The 22623-nt window shown below is 41.2% G+C and overlaps 1 protein-coding gene across 3 annotated transcripts in view; it reads left to right on the top strand.

Annotated features, from left to right (window-relative positions):
* Positions 1–13689, top strand: part of LOC139563834 (endoribonuclease Dicer-like) — a 71201-nt gene extending 57512 nt beyond the window's left edge. For all 3 annotated transcript variants that reach the window (XM_071382764.1, XM_071382763.1, XM_071382765.1), the window contains 6 exons: positions 233–488; positions 821–1073; positions 1296–1564; positions 2753–2915; positions 3116–3191; positions 5916–13689. In XM_071382764.1, the coding sequence (XP_071238865.1) occupies positions 233–488; positions 821–1073; positions 1296–1564; positions 2753–2915; positions 3116–3191; positions 5916–6081 (1183 nt within the window). In that variant the 3' untranslated portion in view covers positions 6082–13689. The remainder of the gene's footprint in view (positions 1–232; positions 489–820; positions 1074–1295; positions 1565–2752; positions 2916–3115; positions 3192–5915) is intronic.
* The last annotated feature ends 8934 nt before the right edge of the window (positions 13690–22623 follow it).

Below are 22623 nucleotides of genomic sequence, written 5' to 3'. Positions count from 1 at the left end.
CTGTTGATTACTACATGATTCCATATGTGTTATTTCATAGTTTTGTTGTTTTCACAATTATTCTACACTGTATAAAATAGTAGAAATAAATAAAAAACCTTGAATGAGTAGGTGTGTTCAAACTTTTGACTGGTACTGTACATTCTACCTAAATGTATGGACAGTGCATTAATGACTGATTTGGCATACCACTTAATAAGTAGACATATCAAATGATTGTGAATTATTCCAGCTCGTGGGATGCCATGTGTTACCTGGACCCTAGCAAGGCAGGGGACGAGGATGATTTCGTGGTGGGTTTCTGGAACCCGTCAGAGGAGAACTGTGGGGCGGAGTTGGGGAAACAGTCTATCTCCTATGACCTGCACACAGAGCAATGCATCGCTGACAAGAGCATCGCTGACTGTGTGGAGGCATTGCTGGGCTGCTACCTCACCAGCTGTGGGGAGAGGGCTGCTCAGATGTTCCTCTGCTCACTGGGACTCAAGGTATGGCCTTAGATACACCACCTCTCTGTTTCGTCTACCTCTGCTGTTACTGTTGTGTTAATGTAGACTCTAATATATTAAACTACCTCTGCTGTTGTGTTAATGTAGACTCTAATATATCAAACTACCTCTACTATTGTGTTAATGTCACTCTAGTTATAATGTTCCTCAAGGTAATTGATGCCTGTGATAATGTTTATTATTATAAATAGCAGATGCTTTTATCCAAAGCAACTATGTGACCTATGGGGAAATCAAATGTACAAGTTACATCCCTGAGCCATCACATAAAGCATGACTTAATAATACAACCTATCACTATCATGAAACAGGTGTTACCGGTTGAGAGGAGGAGGCTGAAGGAGAAGGGCGGGGTCATAGAGGTCGTGAACCTTGACCTCCAGTATGGCTGGCTGAAGATCCCACCCCGCTGCATCTTTGACCACCCGGACGCCGAGCTCACCCTCAACCACCTCATCTCTGGCTTTGAGAACTTTGAGAGGAAGATCAGCTACACCTTCCAGAACAAGGCCTATCTGCTGCAAGCTTTCACACACGCCTCCTACCATTACAACACCATTACAGGTAAGCATGAGTTTCCTACGGAATCTATTTCAAAATGGATGAATCCTAATGAAGGAACGCACATATTGCCTAAGATTGCATTGTTTCTAAAACTTTGTAATAATTCCAGCACGTTCTGTAGTGTGCCTTTAATATAATTTTGTTCCATTATAGAATGATTGACACTTCTTCTCCCTCATACTTCCTCTCCATCCTCCCTCCCTCATTTTCTCTCTTTCCCAGATTGTTACCAGCGACTAGAGTTTCTTGGCGATGCAATTTTAGACTACCTCATAACGAAGCACCTTTATGAAGACCCGCGCCAACACTCTCCCGGCGTGCTCACAGACCTGCGCTCGGCGTTGGTCAACAACACCATCTTCGCCTCCCTGGCCGTCCAGTACGACTTCCACAAGTACTTCAAGGCTGTGTCGCCGGAGCTGTTTTATGTCATCGACGACTTTGTGCAATTCCAGCTGGAGAAGAACGAAATGCAAGGCATGGACTCTGAGGTGGGTTTAGGGTGGTCCCATCCCCACGATTGTAAAGTTTGATTGCATCTCGAATGGCTCCCTGTAAGTGGTGCACTATATAGGGAACAGGGTGCCATTTGGAATGCATCCTTGGTGAAGAAGTGTGGTGTTTTGTTGTGGTAGTGTATTTACTTGTACTTTATGGATGTGGAACAAAAGTTACGTGTGTTCTGGGGTGTTTGTTGTTGTTGTGGGCGTACATCTGTTGTGCTCTTGTTCTATTGTTCCAAATTTTCCCAGCATACCCCAGTGTATATTTCCACCAATAAATCTTTGCAGAGACCTAATGATAGCTTTTGGCCTTGTTGATAATTACTAACATTTAAACATGTTTTGTGGGACATACTCATGTTTTTTCTGCCCCTAACATAAAAGTCCGAAAACATAGGCTGTCAGTTCATATGAATCTGTTTTAGATTTAGATTTTGGAATTTTCAGTATAAAATTATATTTAAATTAAATCCAGTTGGATTTAATTTATTTTTAAGTGCCTATCTTGGCAGTGAATCGGATCTCATTTGAGCAGAGCTTGTTTTATGCCAAAGGGATAACATTAAAACATTTTAAAGAAGAAAAACTAATTTTGGATAATGTGTAAATATTTCCCCTTAATAGCTCAACTGTACGGCGGGGTCTCTGGGTCTCCAGTGTGTGTGAGGGTACAGCTGACTTTGTATTTGCTATTAAACTTAATACAGTAATAACTTTAAAGGCACAGTGCAGTAAAAAATGTGATTTGCCTGTGTGTAATATACATCCTGTGGCGGGCCGGGCGCATGCACACTGACACGGTCGTCAGTTGGACTGTTTCTCCTCCGACACATTGGTGCGTCTGGTTAAGCGAGCAGTGTGTCAAGAAGCAGTGTGGCTTCTTCGGGGGACTGTAACTACCAATTGGATATCTCGAAAAGTTCTCAGATATTCATTTTCCAAAGGAAAATGCTCAATTCACTCTATAGTAAACATTTACTTTTTTCTTAGCACATTTGTTAGTAGATATGAATATATCACATGGGAGACAATGTTCAGTCCGAGTTATTAGAAAGATGCCGTACTAGAGCACAGACCAAAAAAAACAACATTCAATCCACTCGTGATAACATTTTTTTTTCTCACCTTAACAAAAACTACTTTTACAGCATCTCTGTTATTCCCCCTTTCCTTCAGCTTCGGCGCTCAGAGGAAGACGAGGCGAAAGAGGAGGACATTGAGGTCCCCAAGGCAATGGGAGACATATTTGAGTCACTAGCCGGAGCAATTTACATGGATAGCAGAATGTCACTGGAGACAGTGTGGCAAGTGTATTATCCAATGATGAGGCCACTTATAGGTAAGGAGGAGAGCGAGAAACTACTTCTTCCACATTTAGATTTTCTCTTTTCTGATTGGTTGGCAGTTCATGCAGGGAGGCTTTTAGTTTCAATGATTTACTAAATATGAATGTTCTCCTATGTCTGTCCCAGTGATCATCATATTGAGGAGTTAAAAAGATGGGGGTTCATGTTATAACGTTTTTCTTTTCCCCCGCAGAGAAATTCTCGGCTAATGTCCCTCGCTCTCCGGTGCGGGAGCTGTTGGAGATGGAGCCTGAGACAGCCAAGTTCAGGTAGGAGGATTTCTGTTTATGTGTGTTGTGTGTGTATACAGTGCATTTGGGAAGTATTCAGACCCCTTGGCTTTTTCCACATTTTGTTACGTTACAGCCTTAGTCTAAAATTGATTAAATTGTTAATTTTCTACACACAATACCCATAATGACAATGCAAAACAGGTTTTTAGAATTTTTTGCAAATTGATCAAAATAAAATAAAAAACTGATAAAATATTTAAATAAGTATTCTGACCCTTTACTCAGTACTTTGTTGAAGCACTTTAGGCAGCGATTACAGCCTCGAGTCTTCTTGGGTATGAGGCTACAAGCTTGTCACCTGTATTTGGGGAGCTTCTCCCATTCTCCCTGCGCTGTCTTAGCTGTGTGCTTAGGGTCGTTGTCTTGTTGGAAGGTGAACCTTCGTCCCAGTCTGAGGTCCTGAGTGCTCTAGAGGAGGTTTTCATCAAGGATCTCTCTGTACTTTGCTTTGTTCATCTTTCCCTCGATCCTGTCTAACCTCCCAGTCCCTGTCGCTGAAAAACATCCTCACAGCATGATCCTGCCACCACCATGCTTCACCGTAGAGATGGTGCCATGTTTCCTCCAGACGTGACGCTTGGCATTCAGGCCAAAGAGTTGAATCTTGGTTTCTTCAGACCAGAGTATCTTGTTTCTCATGGTCTGAGAGTCCTTTAAGGTGCCTTTTGGCAAACTCCAAGTGGTTTGTCATATGCATTTTACTGAGGAGTGGCTTCTGTCTGGCACTCTACCGTAAAGGCCTGATTGGTGGAGTGCTACAGAGATGGTTGTCCTTCTGGAAGGTTCTCCCGTCTCCACAGAGGAACTTTGGAGCTCTGTCAGAGTGACCATTGGGTTCTTGATCATCTCCTTGAACAAGGCCCTTCTCCCCAGATTGCTCAGCTCTAGGAAGAGTCTTGGTGATTCCAAATGAATAAGGCTATAAAGTATCAAAATGTGGAAGGATCTGAATACTTTCCGAATGCAGTGTGTGTGTGTGTGCGTGCGTGCGTGCGTGCGTGCGTGCGTGCGTGCGTGCGTGCGTAGTACCAGTCAAAAGATTTCACACATACTCATTCAATGGTTTTTCTTTATTTTTACTATTTTCTACATTGTAGAATAATAGTAAAGACATCAAAATTATGAAATAACACATATGGGATCATGTAGTAACCAAAAAAGTGTTAAACAAATCCTAATATATTTTATATTCTTCAAAGTAGCCACCCTTTGCCTTGATGACAGCTTTGTACACTCTTGGCATTCTCTCAACCAGCTTCACCTGGAATGTTTTTCCAAACGTTTTGAAGGAGTTCCCACATATGCTGAGTACTTGTTGGCTGCTTCCTTCACTCTGCGGTCCAACTCATCCCAAACCATCTCATTTGGGTCAAGGTCGGGTTATTGTTGAGACCAAGTCATCTGATGCAACACTCCATCGCTCTCCTTCTTGGTCAAATAACCCTTACACAGCCTGGAGGTGTGTTGGGTCATTGTCCTGTTGAAAAACAAATGATAATCCTGCTAAGCGCAAACCAGATTGGATGGTGTATTGCTGCAGAATACTGTGGTAGCCATGCTGGTTAAGTGTGCCTTGAATTCTAATTAAATGACTGACAGTGTCACCAGCAAAGCACCATCACACCACCTCCCCCATGCTTCACGGTGGGAACCACACATGCGAAGATCATCCGTTCACCTACTCTGCTCCTCAAAAACACACGGTTGGAACGAAAAATCTCATATTTGGACTCATCAGAACAAAGGACAGATTTCCACCGGTCTAATGCCCATTGCTCGTGTTTCTTGGCCCAAGCAAGTCTACTTCTTATTGGTGTCCTTTAGTAGTGGTGTCTTTGCAGAAATTTGACCATGAAGGCCTAATTCACATAGTCTCCACATAGTCTCCTCATAGTATCCTGCAGCAGAGGTAACTCTGGGTCTTCCTTTCCTGTGGCGGTCCCCATGAGAGCCAGTTTCACCTTAGCGCTTGATGGTTTTTGCAACAACACTTGAAGAAACTTTCAAATTCTTGACATTTTCCGCATTGACTGACCTTCATGACCTAAGGTAATGATGGACTGTCGTTTCTCTTTGGGTATTTGAGCTGTTCTTGCCATAATATGGACTTGGTCTTTTACCAAATAGGGCTATCTTCTGTATACCACCTCTACCTTGTCACAACACAACTGATTGGCTCAAACACATTAAGAAGGAAAGAAATTCCACAAATTAACTTTTAACAAGGCACACCTGTTATTTGAAATGCATTCCATGTGACTACCACATGAAGCTGGTTAAGAGAATGCCAAGAGTGTGCAAAGCTGTCATCAAGGCAAAGGGTTGCTATTTTTGGTTACTACATGATTCCTTATGTTTTATTTCATAGTTTTGATGTCTTCACTATTATTCTACAATGTGGAAAATTTGTAAAAAATAAAGAAAAATCATTGAATGAGTAGGTGTCCAAACTTTTGACTGTTACTGTGTATATTTTTAACAGTTTTAGCTTGCTTGCTTACTTACTTGATTGCAATTTTTATATTCTATTTTCCATTAACTCACCCCCTACCCCATATAGATTCTATAATTCACATATTATAGAATCTATATGCCTTGTACAATATTTAATTAGTTTCTAGAATGAAAGCTTTCCTGACCATGTTGCTAGGATGCCAATGTACTGTTGTCCTATATGTATTTCAATACCCCCTTCCTCAGCCCTGCGGAGCGGACGTACGACGGGAAGGTCCGTGTGACAGTGGAGGTCGTGGGCAAGGGCAAGTTCAAAGGCGTGGGCCGCAGCTACCGGATCGCCAAGTCTGCCGCCGCGCGCCGGGCCCTGCGCAGCCTCAAAGCCAACCAACCTCAGGTCCCAAACAACTGAGCTTCACACGCTAACTAGCTAGCTACTGATGCTAGCCACTGACGCTATCTACCTACAACTGTCGCTAGCCAGTAGCCACTGATGCTAGCTTGCTACTGATGTTAGCTAGTCGCCACTGATGCTAACTACTGACGCTAACCAGTAGCTACCAGTGCTAGCAACTGATGCTAGCTACCAACACAGTGCAGCATTAGTCCTGTATCTTCAGCCCTCAATGGCACAACCAAGGCAGCCAGGGAACGTTCTGTGGAGACATGGGGAAGTCACAACGAGAGCTGATCTAGTTGTAACGGATTTCACATTTTATTTGAATTTTTTTGCAAACACAATCTTTACTTTTCTTCTGTTCTCTGCTTTGTGTAATCACAAGAGTGCTTTATTAACGTATAGCAAAGTGTTAAAAAGAGAAAAAAAAGGTCAGGTGTTGCTTTGTTAATTTCTCACTTTCTTTTTTAGTTTTTTTTGTTTGTTTAACCTTTGCTTTGTGTCAGTGAGATGTTAGGCGTATGCGTATTATGAGTAGTATTAGATTTGTACATAGTTCAAATCAAAGGTGTAAATCTAAAAACGCTATACTCCTCAGTCTGTGCACTAGTGCCAGTTTTAAAGCGGTTTTTAAAATGCTATTGCTAAGGAAATGGCAAGCAGAGGCCAGACCACCAGTGAAGACGACCAGTGTGGCCCACCTCTCTCTGAACTCTGTCTTGAGATGGTATTCTTAGGATGGGTCTAAAATGGCACCCTATCCCCTATATAGGAACCCTATGGCTCTGGTCAAAAGTAGTGGACTATATAGGGAATAGGGTGCCATTTGGGACGTACCCTCAATCATTATTGCACTTATTCCATTAGGGTCTGTTATGTTCAGAATTGTGTGGTCGGATTGGACAACAAAATCCTATATGTAACAAAAATATATATATACATTTATGATGAAATATAAATATTATTTGCCTTACATACTAAGGCCCTCCCTCGTATCCTGAAAAAAAGAATAGGAATTCAACATTCCCGCTTACTGTAAATTTAAAAATAGTTTTTAAACAGCACTCGAGGATGCATGTTTGTGTAGCTTATGTATTAATAACCATGGCAACTGGATGGCTTATATAAACATTTATAAATCTATCAATATATCTAGAGGGAAAGAGATATTAAATGTTTATTATTATGACATAAGTCGACAACTTTAGTCTCAAGTAATGTCTTTTGATACCAAGATTGATCATCTTTATTTTGTTGGTCATTTTGTAAGACTCAGAGCACCTTTTGAGTACAGTCTTTAGGACACAGGTTGTTCTTCTTTTTCAACAGAATCGTGGTTCACACATCCCTTCACTTTACCAAAGCTAATAGAGTTGTGACGCTACAGGGTTGCACATGTGAAGTCAGTTCCTAGGGATATGCATACCAGCCTTTTTGTTTCATTATTTACTACAAACACATTGTGACATAGCGTCCACGTTATGTGACTACATAGCCTCTTAGACTAAATGTCTTTTATTTTCTCTCAATAGTATCAATAAGCCCTCTTCACTTGAATACCTCAGTTGATTGCATGCATTTGTTTTTGGTGCTATGTTTTTTGTTGTATTAAGCTTGAATTTCTCATCCTTTTTGCACTGTAACTATAATACCTCTTTCTTTGACCTTTATGAAATCTGTCAGTTGGGTTGGTTGTCCTGTTCTAGCAGCCTTCAAGCTGTAGCGGTTCAGTTGCATCGGTGTTTTCTTTGTTCTTCTTCTCTCCCTGCCCAATTGATTTAATGCTTGATGATTTGGTCGGGTAAAACCAGAGGGTATTCTCATTCTGCACATACATAAGCCTAAACTAATGTCTTCAGTCTCTGTTGAGCATCAGTCCTCTTCAAAGGAAGAAGACATGAATTGGCCATGATCAGATGGAGGGGGCCTCCTGTACTGTAGCTTGTTGAAGTAAACCGATTGCACTCTATATCTCTCACCGTGTGTGGCCAGCGCAGTCTTAGTGTATGTCGAAGGCCTTTGCAAGACTACGTCAGATTCAGCCTTTTACGATTGTCACATGTCACACTGTGCGATGTTACCAAATTAAAATCTTGATATCAACCTTGTCAGATTGTAAGATTTTATTCAGTTCTCTCGTCACATTCTGCGATTTGGCTTGAGGCTACGTCAGCCGATATAGGCTACGTCAACTACAGCAGTGTAAAAACTGAAAGTATGCATAGTTTTCACAAGCAACCTTTATATGTTTCCACTCAATCAAATCTGCTTCCCCAAAATAGCGTGGTCGCTGTGGTAGAACGTTTATTTTGATTGGCGATTTGGTGCATTTATCAAAATCCCATCAGGTAGCCCGATTTCAGCTGTGTCATGTAAACAAGAATATTAAGGAAATCATTCTTCTTGCACAGCATGTAAATGTTTAAATGGAACTGTTATAGTAATCTGACTATTTACAATAATCGTATTATTGTGTGCATACTCAGTGCCGGCCGTGTTCCTATTGGTCAGTCACCGGGATCACCTCGTAACACCAGCCACTCTACACGGAGCCTACGACCGACAGCACGTGGCGGTACTTAATCGGCAGACCTGTCACACTGAACGAGCCAAGCCGTCGGACAATCGTTTACGACCTGCAAATTTGCCCGCGATGTGAAAATGTCTGGAACAGCAAAATTGTGGCATAAAATGGCTGAATTTGTACAGTCTGTGGGGTGGCTTAAGATTCCAGATTCTAAGATTATTTCTCACTCGAAAATGGCGTTCCTCACAGATGTTTCATTATTTAACCTGTAAACCTGTGTTGTCCTAAAACAGTGGGTGTGCAAGAAATGTAATTAAATAATTAATGGTTCCCAAAGTTGATGAATGAATTAGGAGGTTTGAAGAGGATTGTATGGTGTTATATTTAATAGATATACAGTTGAAGTCAGAAGTTTACATACACTTAGGTTGGAGTCATTAAAACTCGTTTTTCAACCACTCCACAAATTTATTTTTAACAAACTATAGTTTTGGCAAGTCGGTTAGGACATCTACTTTGTGCATGACACAAAAAAAAATTGGGAGACCTCCACATGTCTGGTTCATCCTAGGGAGCAATTTCCAAACGCCTGAAGGTACCACGTTCATCTGTACAAACAATAGTACGCAAGTATAAACACCATGGGACCATGCAGCCGTCATACCACTCAGGAAGGAGACGCGTTCTGTCTCCTAGAGATGAACGTACATTGGTGCGAAAAGTGCAAATCAATCCCAGAAGAACAGCAAAGGACGTTGTGAAGATGCTTGAGGAAACGGGTACAAAAGTATCTATATCCACAGTAAAACGAGTCCTATATCGACATAACCTGAAACGCCGCTCAGCAAGGAAGAAGCCACTGCTCCAAAACCGCCATAAACAAGCAGACTACGGTTTGCAACTGCACATGGGGACAAAGATTGTGCTTTTTGGAGAAATGTCCTCCGGTCTGATGAACCAAAATTGGACTGTTTGGCCATAATGACCATTGTTAGGAAAAAGGGGGATGCTTGCAAGCCGAAGAACACCATCCCAACCGTGAAGCACGGGGGTGGCATCATCATGTTGTGGGGGTGCTTTGCTGCAGGAGGGACTGGTGCACTTCACAAAATGGATGGCATCATGAGGATGGAAAATTATGTGAATATATTGAAGCAACATCTCAAGACATCAGTCAGGAAGTTAAAGCTTGGTCGCAAATGGGTCTTCCAAATGGACAATGACCCCAAGCATACTTCCAAAGTTGTGGCAAAATGGCTTAAGGACAACAAAGTCAAGGTATTGCAGTGGCCATCACAAAGCCCTGACTTCAATCCGATAGAAAAATGTGTGGGCAGAACTGAAAAAGCGTGTGTGAGCAAGGAGGCCTACAAACCTGACTCAGTTACACCAGCTCTGTCAAGAGGAATGGGCCAAAATTCGCCCAACTTATTGTGGGAAGGCTAACCGAAATGTTTTGACCCAAGTTTAACAATTTAAAGACAATGCTACCAAAAACTAATTGAGTGTATGTAAACTTCTGACCCACTGAGAATGTGATGAAATAAATAAAGCTGAAATGAATCATTCTCTCGACTATTATTATGACATTTCACATTCTTAAAATAAAGTGGTGACACTAACTGACCTTAGACAGGGTATATGTGAACTTCCGACTTTAACTGTACATCTCATGTATGCCTCTGAGGCTTTCCGTCAGTATGGCAACTCATAAAATCCTACCATAGGTAAACTACCTCAGAAGACACTGCACTCTGCTCATTGCCAGGCCCTATGTCTTATTTAAATATATATCAGTACAAATAAACAATTTTTCGGTGTAGACTGGACAAGACTGCAATTTGACAAATATCTATGGCAGTGACATATATGCTGAAGTCGTTTTACTGTGACATCTGTACTTTGAACAATCTGATATACACTAGCGTTCAAAAATTTGGGATCACTTAGAAATGTCCTCGTTTTGAAAGAAAAGCGTTTTTTTTTTTGCCCTTTCAAATAACATCAAATTGATCAGTGTCTACAGTGTAGACATAGTTAATGTTGTAAATGACTATTGTAGCTGGAAACAGCAGATTTGTAATGGAATATCTACATCGGCGTACAGAGGTCCATTTTCAGCAACCTTCACTCCTGTGTTCCAATGGCACTTTGTGTTAGCTAATCCAAGTTTGTCATTTTAAAAGACTAATTGATCATTAGAAAACCGTTTTTGCAATTATGTTAGCACAGCTGAAAACTGTTGTATTGATTAAAGAAACAATACAACTGGCCTTCTTTAGACTAGTTGAGTATCTGGAGCATCAGCATTTGTGGGTTCAATTACAGGCTCAAAATGGCCAGAAACAAAGACCTTTCAGCTGAAACTCATCAAGCTATTCTTGTTCTGAGAAATGAAGGCTATTCCATGTGAGAAATTGCCAAGAAACTGAAGATCTCGTACAACGCTGTGTACTACTCCCTTCACAGAACAGCGCAAACTGGCTCTAACTAAAATAGAAAGAGGAGTGGGAGGCCCCAGTGCGCAACTGAGCAAGAGGACAAGTACATTAGAGTGTCTAGTTTGAGAAACAGATGCTTCATATGTCCTCAACTGGCAGCTTCAATAAATAGTACCCGCAAAACACCAGTCTCAACGTCAACAGTGAAGATGCGACTCCGGGATGCTGGCCTTCTAGGCAGAGTTGCAAAGAAAATGCCATGTCTCAGACTGGCCAATAAAAAGAAAAGATTAAGATGGGCAAAAGACCACAGACATTGGACAGAGAAACTCTACCTAGAAGGCCATCATCCCGGAGTCATCTCTTCACTCAACTAGTCTAAAGAAGGCTAGTTTTATTGCTTCTTTAATTAGCACAACAGTTTTCAGCTGTGCTAACATAAAATTATAAACTTGGATTAACTAACACAACGTGCCATTGGTACACAGGAGTGATGGTTGCTGATAATGGGCCTCTGTACGCCGATGTAGATATTCCATAAAATGTTTACAGCTACAATAGTCATTTACAACATTAATAACAATGTCTACACTGTATTTCTGATCAATTTGATGTTATTTGAAAGGACAGAAAATGTGCTTTTCTTTAAAAAACAACCCCAAACATTTGAACATAGTGTGTGTGTTCGATATATATATATATATATATCGATCGTAATTATTTGCACTGATATACAACATTCCCTCAGAGTTACTTGTATCTATTTGATGACGTATATTTTTGACAGACAAATAACGCAAACTAAAACGGTGCCTTTCAACTTATCGTATCCTAATCAAGCGAATACTGCAACTATTCTCTCGAAGGTTCAGAAAACTTGCCTACAGTAGCTGCAACGAGCCAAGCACTGTTTGTTCTTAGTGGGTATGTGTATGTATGCATCACTATTAACCTGGTGCCATACATCATTTGGTTTCTGAACTTTGGTGTAGCCTTGTAAATATGTGAAAATATACTATACTTGCTAAATGTATACTTTATTGACAACATCATTCCACTCATGTGTGACTAAAAGGGGGAGGCTTTACTAAAACTACAGTGGTAGATATTCTGACAGTTTTTGTTTTATATCATATAGTTTGACATCGTATAGAGTGCAATCTGGATTCACGCTCTCAAGCAACAGTTGTGTGACCCCGAACTACAACAGCAAATGTAACATATATATCTTTTTTTTAATATATCTTTTTTTTAATTATTATTATTTTATGTATATTTTTAGTTTATAAAAATGTGTTCCCAAAATGTGGAATTTCAAAGCGCGCACACAATGTTTCATGTGGGGGAGATTACTTAACAAGAATGTGAAATCACTCATATGATGCCACAACCACACCGCTTTGTTTTTGTCAATGATGAATTTAGACCCTTAAGAAGTGCTAATTCAAGCTAAATGTTGCAGCATGATGCATTGCCTCCAACCTGAGTCTTAGTAAAGGTGTTTTATGTAAAGGTGTTTTATGGAAGTGTAGTTATAAAATAGGCCTCAATCAATTGCGAACTGGCAACGGATAATCATTTTTTGTTTTCTTTTTCTTTTTGTACATGTAGCACAATTGAGCATTGCACTTGGGCGCCATACTTTACCTCATGTCAGAGAAAGAGTTGAAAAAATGAAAAGTGTAAGTTATATATCATGGTTGTGTGACGAGGAGGGATAACATGTGGTTTAGGCTTTGCTGTTGTTTCAATTGCTGGTATTTTACATTGTATTTAAGAGGCAATGGATGAGAAATATACAATGTGCCTACAGCAGGATACCATCTGATGAAAGCACTGTAGTAAAAGATATCTGCAATAGATCAGGGGCTAAAATGTATGTGTTGTGTATACCTTAAATGTAATTATTTGAATATTGAATTGTAATGTAACCCATAAACTACCATGTCCTCTGATAAGCCTGACTTGAATTATGTTTAGTCCACTATCCCCACCCCCTTTAGCTAGATTATGTTTGACTAGATCCACCTGGAGTAGTGCATGTCCAATAGAGAGGTACCCCTACTCCACATTTGTTATTTTGCTTAATGTACTATTATGATTTCAATCTCAAAAATAAAAAAAACTAACATTTTCCAGACCCTATACATTTTTAACAAGGGCTGGTATATTGGACAAGGAGTAAAGTGTTGTTGTTTTTTGTAAATGAAAAAATGATTTAACTTCTTGGATAACAAAATGTACATTAAATGAAATAAATCAAATGCACTCTTTATAGCCGCAAGTTGTTTGCTGGTGGGTAGCGAAGCTGGTGGGTAGTCTGGACCGACAGGGACTTTTAGGAATGAACTTGTGAGAATGTCATTGTCACCAAACAGCGGAACACCAGCAGAATGGAACGGAATGGAGTGGAACATTGTTGATGCACTGATTTCAGTATGGGGAAATATGGGCCATTACGAACTGCAGCGGAATTTTAAGGGACATCGAAAAGAATAAAAACTTCTCACTCATGCTGTAATATCATGCTGCAGTGGTTTGAGGTCTGCACCTTATGGATCACAATTACCTTTAATATTCATTTTTTGTTTTGGTTCTCTTTTGTAATAATTGTAGCTGAGTTTATCTACAATAAAGTTATGGTATGGTCGTTAATTCAGTTTTTATTTTTGTTATTAGTGAGTTTCCCTCTGATGCTTTAAATATTTGTTGTATTTTGCATGATGTATTTTGTCCCGTGTATTTTGCATGATATATTTTGTCCCGTTTATTTTGCATCATGATGATGTTGCCGGTGACACTTTGCTTCTTGAAAGTCCAATATCTTGAAAAGTTAACTGCTGACATGCAAAATATTTGTGGATTTTATCAACACTGGACTAATGAAAAAGTTGTGGCGTTTCCCTTTAAGTCAAGTCAGTTTCATGATTCAGATGAAATAAGTTTCTTGGTTGCGTACACAGTTTTGCAGATGTTATCGTCGGTGCAGCGAAATGCTTGTTTCTAGCTCCAACAATGCAGCAATACAATAACACACACCTAATCCAAAAGTTTTTTGAAAAATAACAAGAAATTAAGACATAAGAACACGCAATGTCAGAGTCCGAAATGTAAATAAATATATATGTACAGTACCAGTCAAGTTTGGCCACACCTATAAGTTTTTATTTTAATTTTAACTATTTTCTACATTTTACAAAAATTGTGAAGACATCGAATAACACATGGAATCATGTAGTAACCAAAAAGTGTTAAACAAATCAAAATATATTTTAGATTCTTCAAAGTAGCCACCCTTTGTCTTGATGACAGCTTTGCACACTCTTGGCATTCTCTCAACCAGCTTCACCTGGAATGCTTTTCCAACAGTCTTGAAGGAGTTCCCACAAATGCTGAGCACATGTTGGCTGCTTTTCCTTAACTCTGTGGCCCAACTCATCCCAAACCATCTCAATTGGGTTGAGGTTAGGTGATTGTGGAGGCCAGATCATCTGATGCAGCACTCCATCACTCTCCATCTTGATCAAATAGGCCTTACATAGCCTGGAGGTGTGTTAGGTTATTGTCCTTTTAGAAAATAAATGATAGTCCAACTAAGCGCAAACCAGATGGGATGGCGTATCGCTGCAGAATGCTGTGGTAGCCATGCTGGTTAAGTGTGCCTTGAATTCTAAATAAATCAGACAGTGTCACCAGCAAAGCACCGTCACACACCCTCCATGCGTTACGGTGGGAACCACACAGCCGGGAATCATCTCTTCACCTACTCTGAATCTCACAAAGACACAGCGGTTGGAACTAAAAATCTCACATATGGACTCATTAGATCAAAGGATACATTTCCACCGGTCTAATGTCTATTCCTCTTGTTTCTTGGCCCAAGCAAGTCTCTTGTTCTTGTTGGTGTCCTTTAGTAGTGGTTTCTTTGCAGAAATTCAACCATGTAGGCCTGATTCACGTAGTGAACAGTTATCAACACATCAACAGACACATGAAGCATTTATTTGGGCTGCAATTTCTGAGGCTGGTAACTAAACAACGTATACTCTGCAGCAGAGGTAACTCTGGGTCTTCCTTTCCTGTGGCGGTCCTCATGAGAGCCAGTTTCATCATAGCGCTTAATGTTTTTGCAACTGCACTTTAAGAAACTTTCAAAGTTCTTGACATTTTCCAGATTGACTGACCTTCATGTCTTAAAGTAATGATGGACTGTCATTTCTCTTTGCTTATTTGAGCTGTTCTTGCCATAATATGGACTTGGTCTTTTACCAAGTTGGGCTATCTTCTGCATACCTGATTGGCTCAACATAACTGATTGGCTCAAACGCATTAAGAAGGAAAGAAATTCCACAAGTTAACTTTTAACAAGGCGCGCCTGTTAATTGAAATGCATTCCAGGTGACTGTATGTGTGCGTGTTGCTCTGTGTTTGTGTGTTAGTGTGTGCAGCTGACCTCAGTACTACAACCTGGCTCTGGGAACTGTTCTGTCCACTCTTTATGGATGCTGTAAGGCTTCAGTCAGGCCCGCTCCCAAACCCCCCACCTTCCCCAGTTTATCACATCAGGGCCTATGGAATAGATTAAGTAGCTATTAACTATACACTCACCGGACAGTTGATTGGGTACACCCATCTCGCACTGGGTTGGACCCCCCTTTACCTCCAGAACAGCCTGCATTATTCAAGGCGTTCTATAAGGAGTCGGAAACGTTCCACAGGGATGTTGGTCCATGCTGACGCGATGGCATCACGCAGTTGTTGCAGATTGGACGGCGGTACATTCATGCTGTGAACAGCCTGTTCCATCTCATCCCAAACATGCTCTATTGGGTTGAGGTCTGGGGACTGACCAGGTCTGGGGACTGACCAGGTCTGGAGACTGACCAGGTCTGGGGACTGACCAGGTCTGGGGACTGACCAGGCCGGTCAAGTCAACTGAGTTCACTGTCATGTTCCAGGCAATGTTTTTCCACTCCTCAGTTGTCTAGTGTTGGTGACCGTGTGCCCACTGAAGCCTCGTCGTCTTGTTTTTAGCTGATAGGAGTGGAACCCGGTGTGGTCGTCTGCTGCAATTGCCCGTTCTGCACACCACTGTTGTACTGCACTGTTATTTGTCTGTCTGCAGCCCGCCTGTTAGCTTGCACGATTCTTGTCATTCTCCTTCAACAAGCTGTTTTCAACCACAGGACTGCCACTGATTGGATGTTTTTTATTTGTTGCGTCATTATCGGTAAACCTTAGACACTTGTGTGTAAAAAGCCCAGGATGGCGGCTGTTTCTGTGATACTGGATCTGGCGCGCCTGTCACCGACGATCATACCACCCTCAAAGTTGCTCAGGTCACTCGTTTTGCCCTTTCTAACGTTCAATCGAACACCTCTCCCTGCTTTATGTAGCAAGCCACGGCCATGTGACTCACTGTAGGAGCGATCCATTTTCGTGAATGGGGTGGTGTACCTAATAAACAGGCTAGTGAGTCTCTGTTTACTTTTACACTTTCTCTGGCCTCTTTATGGGGTTGTGTGTTCAGTTTGTGCTTACAATGTGATCCTGCTTGCCAAGCTCGGGAAAAAAGTGTTTTTCCTGCTTGGTGAGGAGAGAAATGACCTCATGTACAGACATCTCACCAGACATTTTGATAAACACTTTATTGCACCTGCACAGTGTTAATCCAAGATGTGCATCTTACGTTTACTCTCAGAATTGTATTTGTATTATTTTTAACTGAGCGGTTATAGCTTTGGAGTTACTTTCTCAATGCACTTTTTGCTTAACGTCACATCAGATGCTTAACGTCACATCAGATGCTTAACGTCACATCAGATGCTTAACGTCACATCAGATGCTTAACGTAACATCAGATGCCTAACGTCACATCAGATGCTTAACGTCACATCAGATGCTTAACGTAACATCAGATGCCTAACGTCACATCAGATGCTTAACGTCACATCAGATGCTTAACGTCACATCAGATGCTTAACGTCACATCAGATGCTTAACGTCACATCAGATGCTTAACGTCACATCAGATGCTTAACGTCACATCAGATGCCTAACGTCACATCAGATGCCTAACGTCACATCAGATGCTTAACGTCACATCAGATGCCTAACGTCACATCAGATGCCTAACGTCACATCAGATGCTTAACGTCACATCAGATGCCTAACGTCACATCAGATGCTTAACGTCACATCAGATGCTTAACGTAACATCAGATGCTTAACGTCACATCAGATGCTTAACGTCACATCAGATGCTTAACGTCACATCAGATGCTTAACGTCACATCAGATGCTTAACGTAACATCAGATGCTTAACGTCACATCAGATGCTTAACGTCACATCAGATGCTTAACGTCACATCAGATGCTTAACGTCACATCAGATGCTTAACGTCACATCAGATGCCTAACGTCACATCAGATGCTTAACGTCACATCAGATGCTTAACGTCACATCAGATGCCTAACGTCACATCAGATGCTTAACGTCACATCAGATGCTTAACGTAACATCAGATGCCTAACGTCACATCAGATGCTTAACGTCACATCAGATGCTTAACGTCACATCAGATGCTTAACGTCACATCAGATGCTTAACGTCACATCAGATGCCTAACGTCACATCAGATGCCTAACGTCACATCAGATGCTTAACGTCACATCAGATGCCTAACGTCACATCAGATGCCTAACGTCACATCAGATGCTTAACGTCACATCAGATGCCTAACGTCACATCAGATGCTTAACGTCACATCAGATGCTTAACGTAACATCAGATGCTTAACGTCACATCAGATGCTTAACGTAACATCAGATGCTTAACGTCACATCAGATGCTTAACGTCACATCAGATGCTTAACGTCACATCAGATGCTTAACGTAACATCAGATGCTTAACGTCACATCAGATGCTTAACGTCACATCAGATGCTTAACGTCACATCAGATGCTTAACGTCACATCAGATGCTTAACGTCACATCAGATGCCTAACGTCACATCAGATGCCTAACGTCACATCAGATGCTTAACGTCACATCAGATGCTTAACGTCACATCAGATGCTTAACGTAACATCAGATGCCTAACGTCACATCAGATGCTTAACGTCACATCAGATGCCTAACGTCACATCAGATGCGTAACGTCACATCAGATGCCTAACATCACATCAGATGCCTAACGTCACATCAGATGCTTAACGTCACATCAAATGCTTAACGTCACATCAAATGCTTAACGTCACATCAGATGCTTAACGTCACATCAGATGCCTAACGTCACATCAGATGCTTAACGTCACATCAGATGCTTAACGTCACATCAGATGCTTAACGTCACATCAGATGCTTAACGTCACATCAGATGCTTAACGTCACATCAGATGCTTAACGTCACATCAGATGCTTAACGTCACATCAGATGCCTAACGTCACATCAGATGCTTAACGTCACATCAGATGCTTAACGTCACATCAGATGCCTAACGTCACATCAGATGCCTAACGTCACATCAGATGCATAGAGGAGCCAGATCTCCCATTTCAAGGCAGTGCCTTTAGAAAATATTCACACTCCTTGATGTTTTCCACATTTTATTGTGTTACAGCCTGAATTTAAAATGTAAGTGTCACTGATCTACACACAATACCCCATAAAGTCAAAGTGGAATTTTGTTTGTAGAAGATATTAGAAATGAATAATAAATGAAAGGCTGAAATGTCTTGTCAATATTATACCATTTTGCTATGGCAAACCTAAATAAGTTCAGGAGTAAAAATGTGCTTAATAAATCACATAAGTTGCATGGAGTCATTCCGTGTTGAGTAATAGTGGTTAACATAATTTTTGAATGACTACCCAATCTCTGTACCCAACACATACAATTATTTCTAAGGTTCCTCAATCGAGTAGTGAATTTCAAGCACAGATTCAACCACAAAGTCCAGGGATGTTTTTCAATGCCCCGCGAAGAAGGGCACCAATTGGTAGATGTGTTTTTAAAAAAGGCGCTCAATATCGCTTTGAGCATGGCAAAGTTATTAATTAGGCTTTGGATAGTGTGTCAATACACCCAGTCACTACAAAGATACAGGCATCCTTCCTAACTCATTTGCCGGAGAGGAATGAAAGTGCTCAGGGATTTCACCATGAGGCCAATGGTGACTTTAAAACAGTTAGAGTTTAATGGCTGTGGTAGGAAAAAACTGAGGATGGATCAACAACATTGTAGTTACGCCACAATACTGACCTAAATGACAGTGAAAAGAAGGAAACCTGTACAAAAAAAAAATATTCCAAAACATGTATCTTATTTGCAACAAGGCAGTTAATTAAGCAATATTGCAAAAATGTGTCATTTACTTTTTGTCCTGAATACAAATCGTTATGTTTAGGGCAAATCCAACACTTCACTGAGTACCACTCAAAATATTTTAAAGCACAGTGGTGGCTGCATCATGTTATGGGTATGCTTGTCATTGGCAAGGACTAGAGTTTTATTTTTGGGGGGAGGGATAAAAAGAAACAGAATACAGCTATAGGCACGGGCAAAATCCTGGAGAAAAACCTGGTTGTCTGCTTTCTAACACACTGGGAGACTCAGCTTTCAGCATGACAATATTCTAAACACAAGGCCAAATTTACATTGGAGTTGCTTACCGAGATGACATTGAATGTTCCTTAGAGGCCTACAGTTTTGACTTAAATTGGCTTGAAAATCTACGGCAAGACTTGTAAATGTCTGTCTAGCAATTATCAATAATCAACTTGATAGAGCTTGAATCATTTTTAAAAGAATAATGTGCAAATATTGTACAATCCAGGTGTAGACACAGCTATAATCACCACTAAAGGTGCTTCTACAAAGTGTTGACTCGGGTGTGAATACTTATGTAAATCAGATTTCTGTATTTCATTTTCAATACATTTGCAAAAATGTCAAACATTTTTTTGACTTTGTCATTATGTGGTATTGTGTGTAGATAACCAATTTTGCATTCAGGCTGTAACAAAACAAGATGTGGAATAAATCAAGGGGTATGAATACTTTCTGAAGGAACTAGATACTTTTCTAAGCACACCATTTCCTGTGTCTCCCTATTGAGGGTCTTCTATTTGAGGCATGATGCAATTATGCAGGACAGAATCCAGACCTCGTTCACCTAACCTTGATGCTCTACGTTTACAGCAGATTAAAGGGACAATCTGGTTTTTCAAACAAAAAAGCATTCTAACTGCTAAAAATGTATGTACCAATCCCAGATTGCCTCGTTTTAAAGGGCCCTCTTTATCCTGTCCTCCCTCCTCTACCCTTCCCTCTCCTTCCCTCCGGCGTGCTTGATGTGCTGACGTCACTCTCTCACACCGGCCTGAGGCTCGTCACTAGCACCCTGTATATTGTACAGTCTACCCTCCCTGGGCCGTGAGGCCTAGCTGAGGTGCCTGCTGACACTATTTACTACAGCCCTAAACCTTGGAGCAGAGGTGGAAGGCAGAGGCCACAAGGTACTGAATGAGTCTCAAATTGCACCTTACTCCCTGTATAGTGCTCTACTTTTAACCAGGGCTCATAGGGAATAGGGTGCCATTTGAGACTCATTCACTGATCTCTGCAGAAGCCTGAAGGGAGTGTATTGCAGAACGAAGTACCAGGCAGAGGAAAGGAAAGGAAGAACGAATAATATGCCTCTGTTGATGGAATGCGCGAGGAGACTCGTCAGGTACGTTTGGGTGTCCTGGTTCGTTGGAAGGGGAATTGGAGCACAGATTTTTTAAATGTCTGAAATACTGCTGTGGATTTAACATCCATACTTGTCCTTTTGGAGTGTATATGTTGTTAATTTTCTGTGTCAGGAATAAGTCCCAAATTGCACCCTATTCCCTATATAGTGCACTACATTTGACCAGAGCCCTATGGGTGTCATTTAAGACTCACAATAGGCTACGCCTCTATGCTGCAGTCTACTCTGTGGTGTTATCCGAGAGCAGTGTGATTTGTTGAAGGGGCTGTGTGTGGGAATGAGAGGGTTATAGTGACTTATTACCTGTGTTGACAATGTGCAGGCTCTCGCCGTGTCATCTGACCCATTTTTATACTTTACGCTGTAAAAACAGAGATGAGAAATAAATATGCAGGGGGGGTTTTGGGGGTGCATTGTTTCTACGCTCGTTCCTTTGCCAAAACCTTGCTCTGACCTCTGCAACGCGGGCCCCTTGCTAGTGCTGAACTGTCTGTCACTCAGCGAGCACGCGCTTGCACAACTTGCCCTCCCGACCCCGGCATCTTGTTTTTCTCTACTCGTCAAAGGCTGGGGTTGTGCTGCGACAACCCAAATTGAGAGTAGCAGGCGTTCTGCATGCAAGAACGGCTCCAACATACACACTGTACACATATACATTAAATAGATACAAATAAACACAGACAGGACAGCCTTGCTCATTTTTCTGTCTTTGTTTCCCTCTCTTTGGAGGAATACAGTAAATCGCAGTCTGACAAATACAATGCACATACCAGCAATGGGTTGTTAATTCCTAGGTTTACTGATGGCCCTTCAGTTATAGTAGGTCTGGCCTTCCTCACTGCTAACCACATCCAGACGTGTGTGTTTCTCTCTCTGTGTGTGGGTGGGTGGGTGGGTGGGTGCACACCATGTACACACAGTCCAGGGGGCAGGCAGAGATCAGCCTCTCAACAGTACTGTCATCCCAACATCTGTTCTGTGATTGGTTTAGTTTGTTTTTGATCCAATCAGCCTATCAATCAACAAACACACTGTTTGTTGTCCTATAATAACAGCATGATCTATCATTAGACAACCTCATGTTGAGTGACACGTAAAGATATACACGGGATTGGAGAACTGAGTGTTTAGCAGCTTCATACTGTGCTCTTATAACTGGTTAGAACCTCAATTAAAAAGATGCCCATGAGATGTCATTAGTTGGCCAATCAGTTCAGGGGTCAGGGGCAGCTGTGTGTACTGTGTTTGGGGGAGGGGGAGTTACAATCTGTAGAAAATCTTGAAGCCAGCAAATAGAATTGTCTTCATTTCAATGGTTGTGTTCCAAACGGCACCCTATTTTACAGTGCACTAGGGTGTCGTTTGGAACACAGACAATGTGTTTGAAGATTGGGCATCATTGTGGCTTTAGATTGTGACTGGATGGGAGGGATGTCTACGTCAGGGATGGTCACTGGAACTCCGGTGACACTTTTGCCCCAGCCTCTGCTAACACACCTAAATGATCAACTAATCATGGCCTTCAGTTTAGAATGCAATTTGTTTAGTCAGGTGTGTTCGCTATAGGGATGGGGAAATAGTGTGATACCAAACCACGTCCCCGAGAACTGGAGTTAACCATCCCTAATCGACTGTACGTACTTGCGTACAGTAATAATAATCAACTAAGAAAAGAAAACGCTGAGGTATGAGAATAAACAATGTAACAGAAGCCTTAATTAGTGTTACTGTAGCTAGTAAATGAGAGAATGAGGTTGTTACTGTAACTAGTATATGAGAGAATGCAGTTGTTACTGTAGTTAGTAAATGAGAGAATGAGGTTGCTGACTG

Source organism: Salvelinus alpinus, chromosome 34, assembly GCF_045679555.1.
Source record: "Salvelinus alpinus chromosome 34, SLU_Salpinus.1, whole genome shotgun sequence".
NCBI classification, from domain to species: domain Eukaryota; kingdom Metazoa; phylum Chordata; class Actinopteri; order Salmoniformes; family Salmonidae; genus Salvelinus; species Salvelinus alpinus.
Note: the sequence above shows the minus strand (reverse complement) of the source record. Positions and strands in the feature narration are given on the sequence as shown.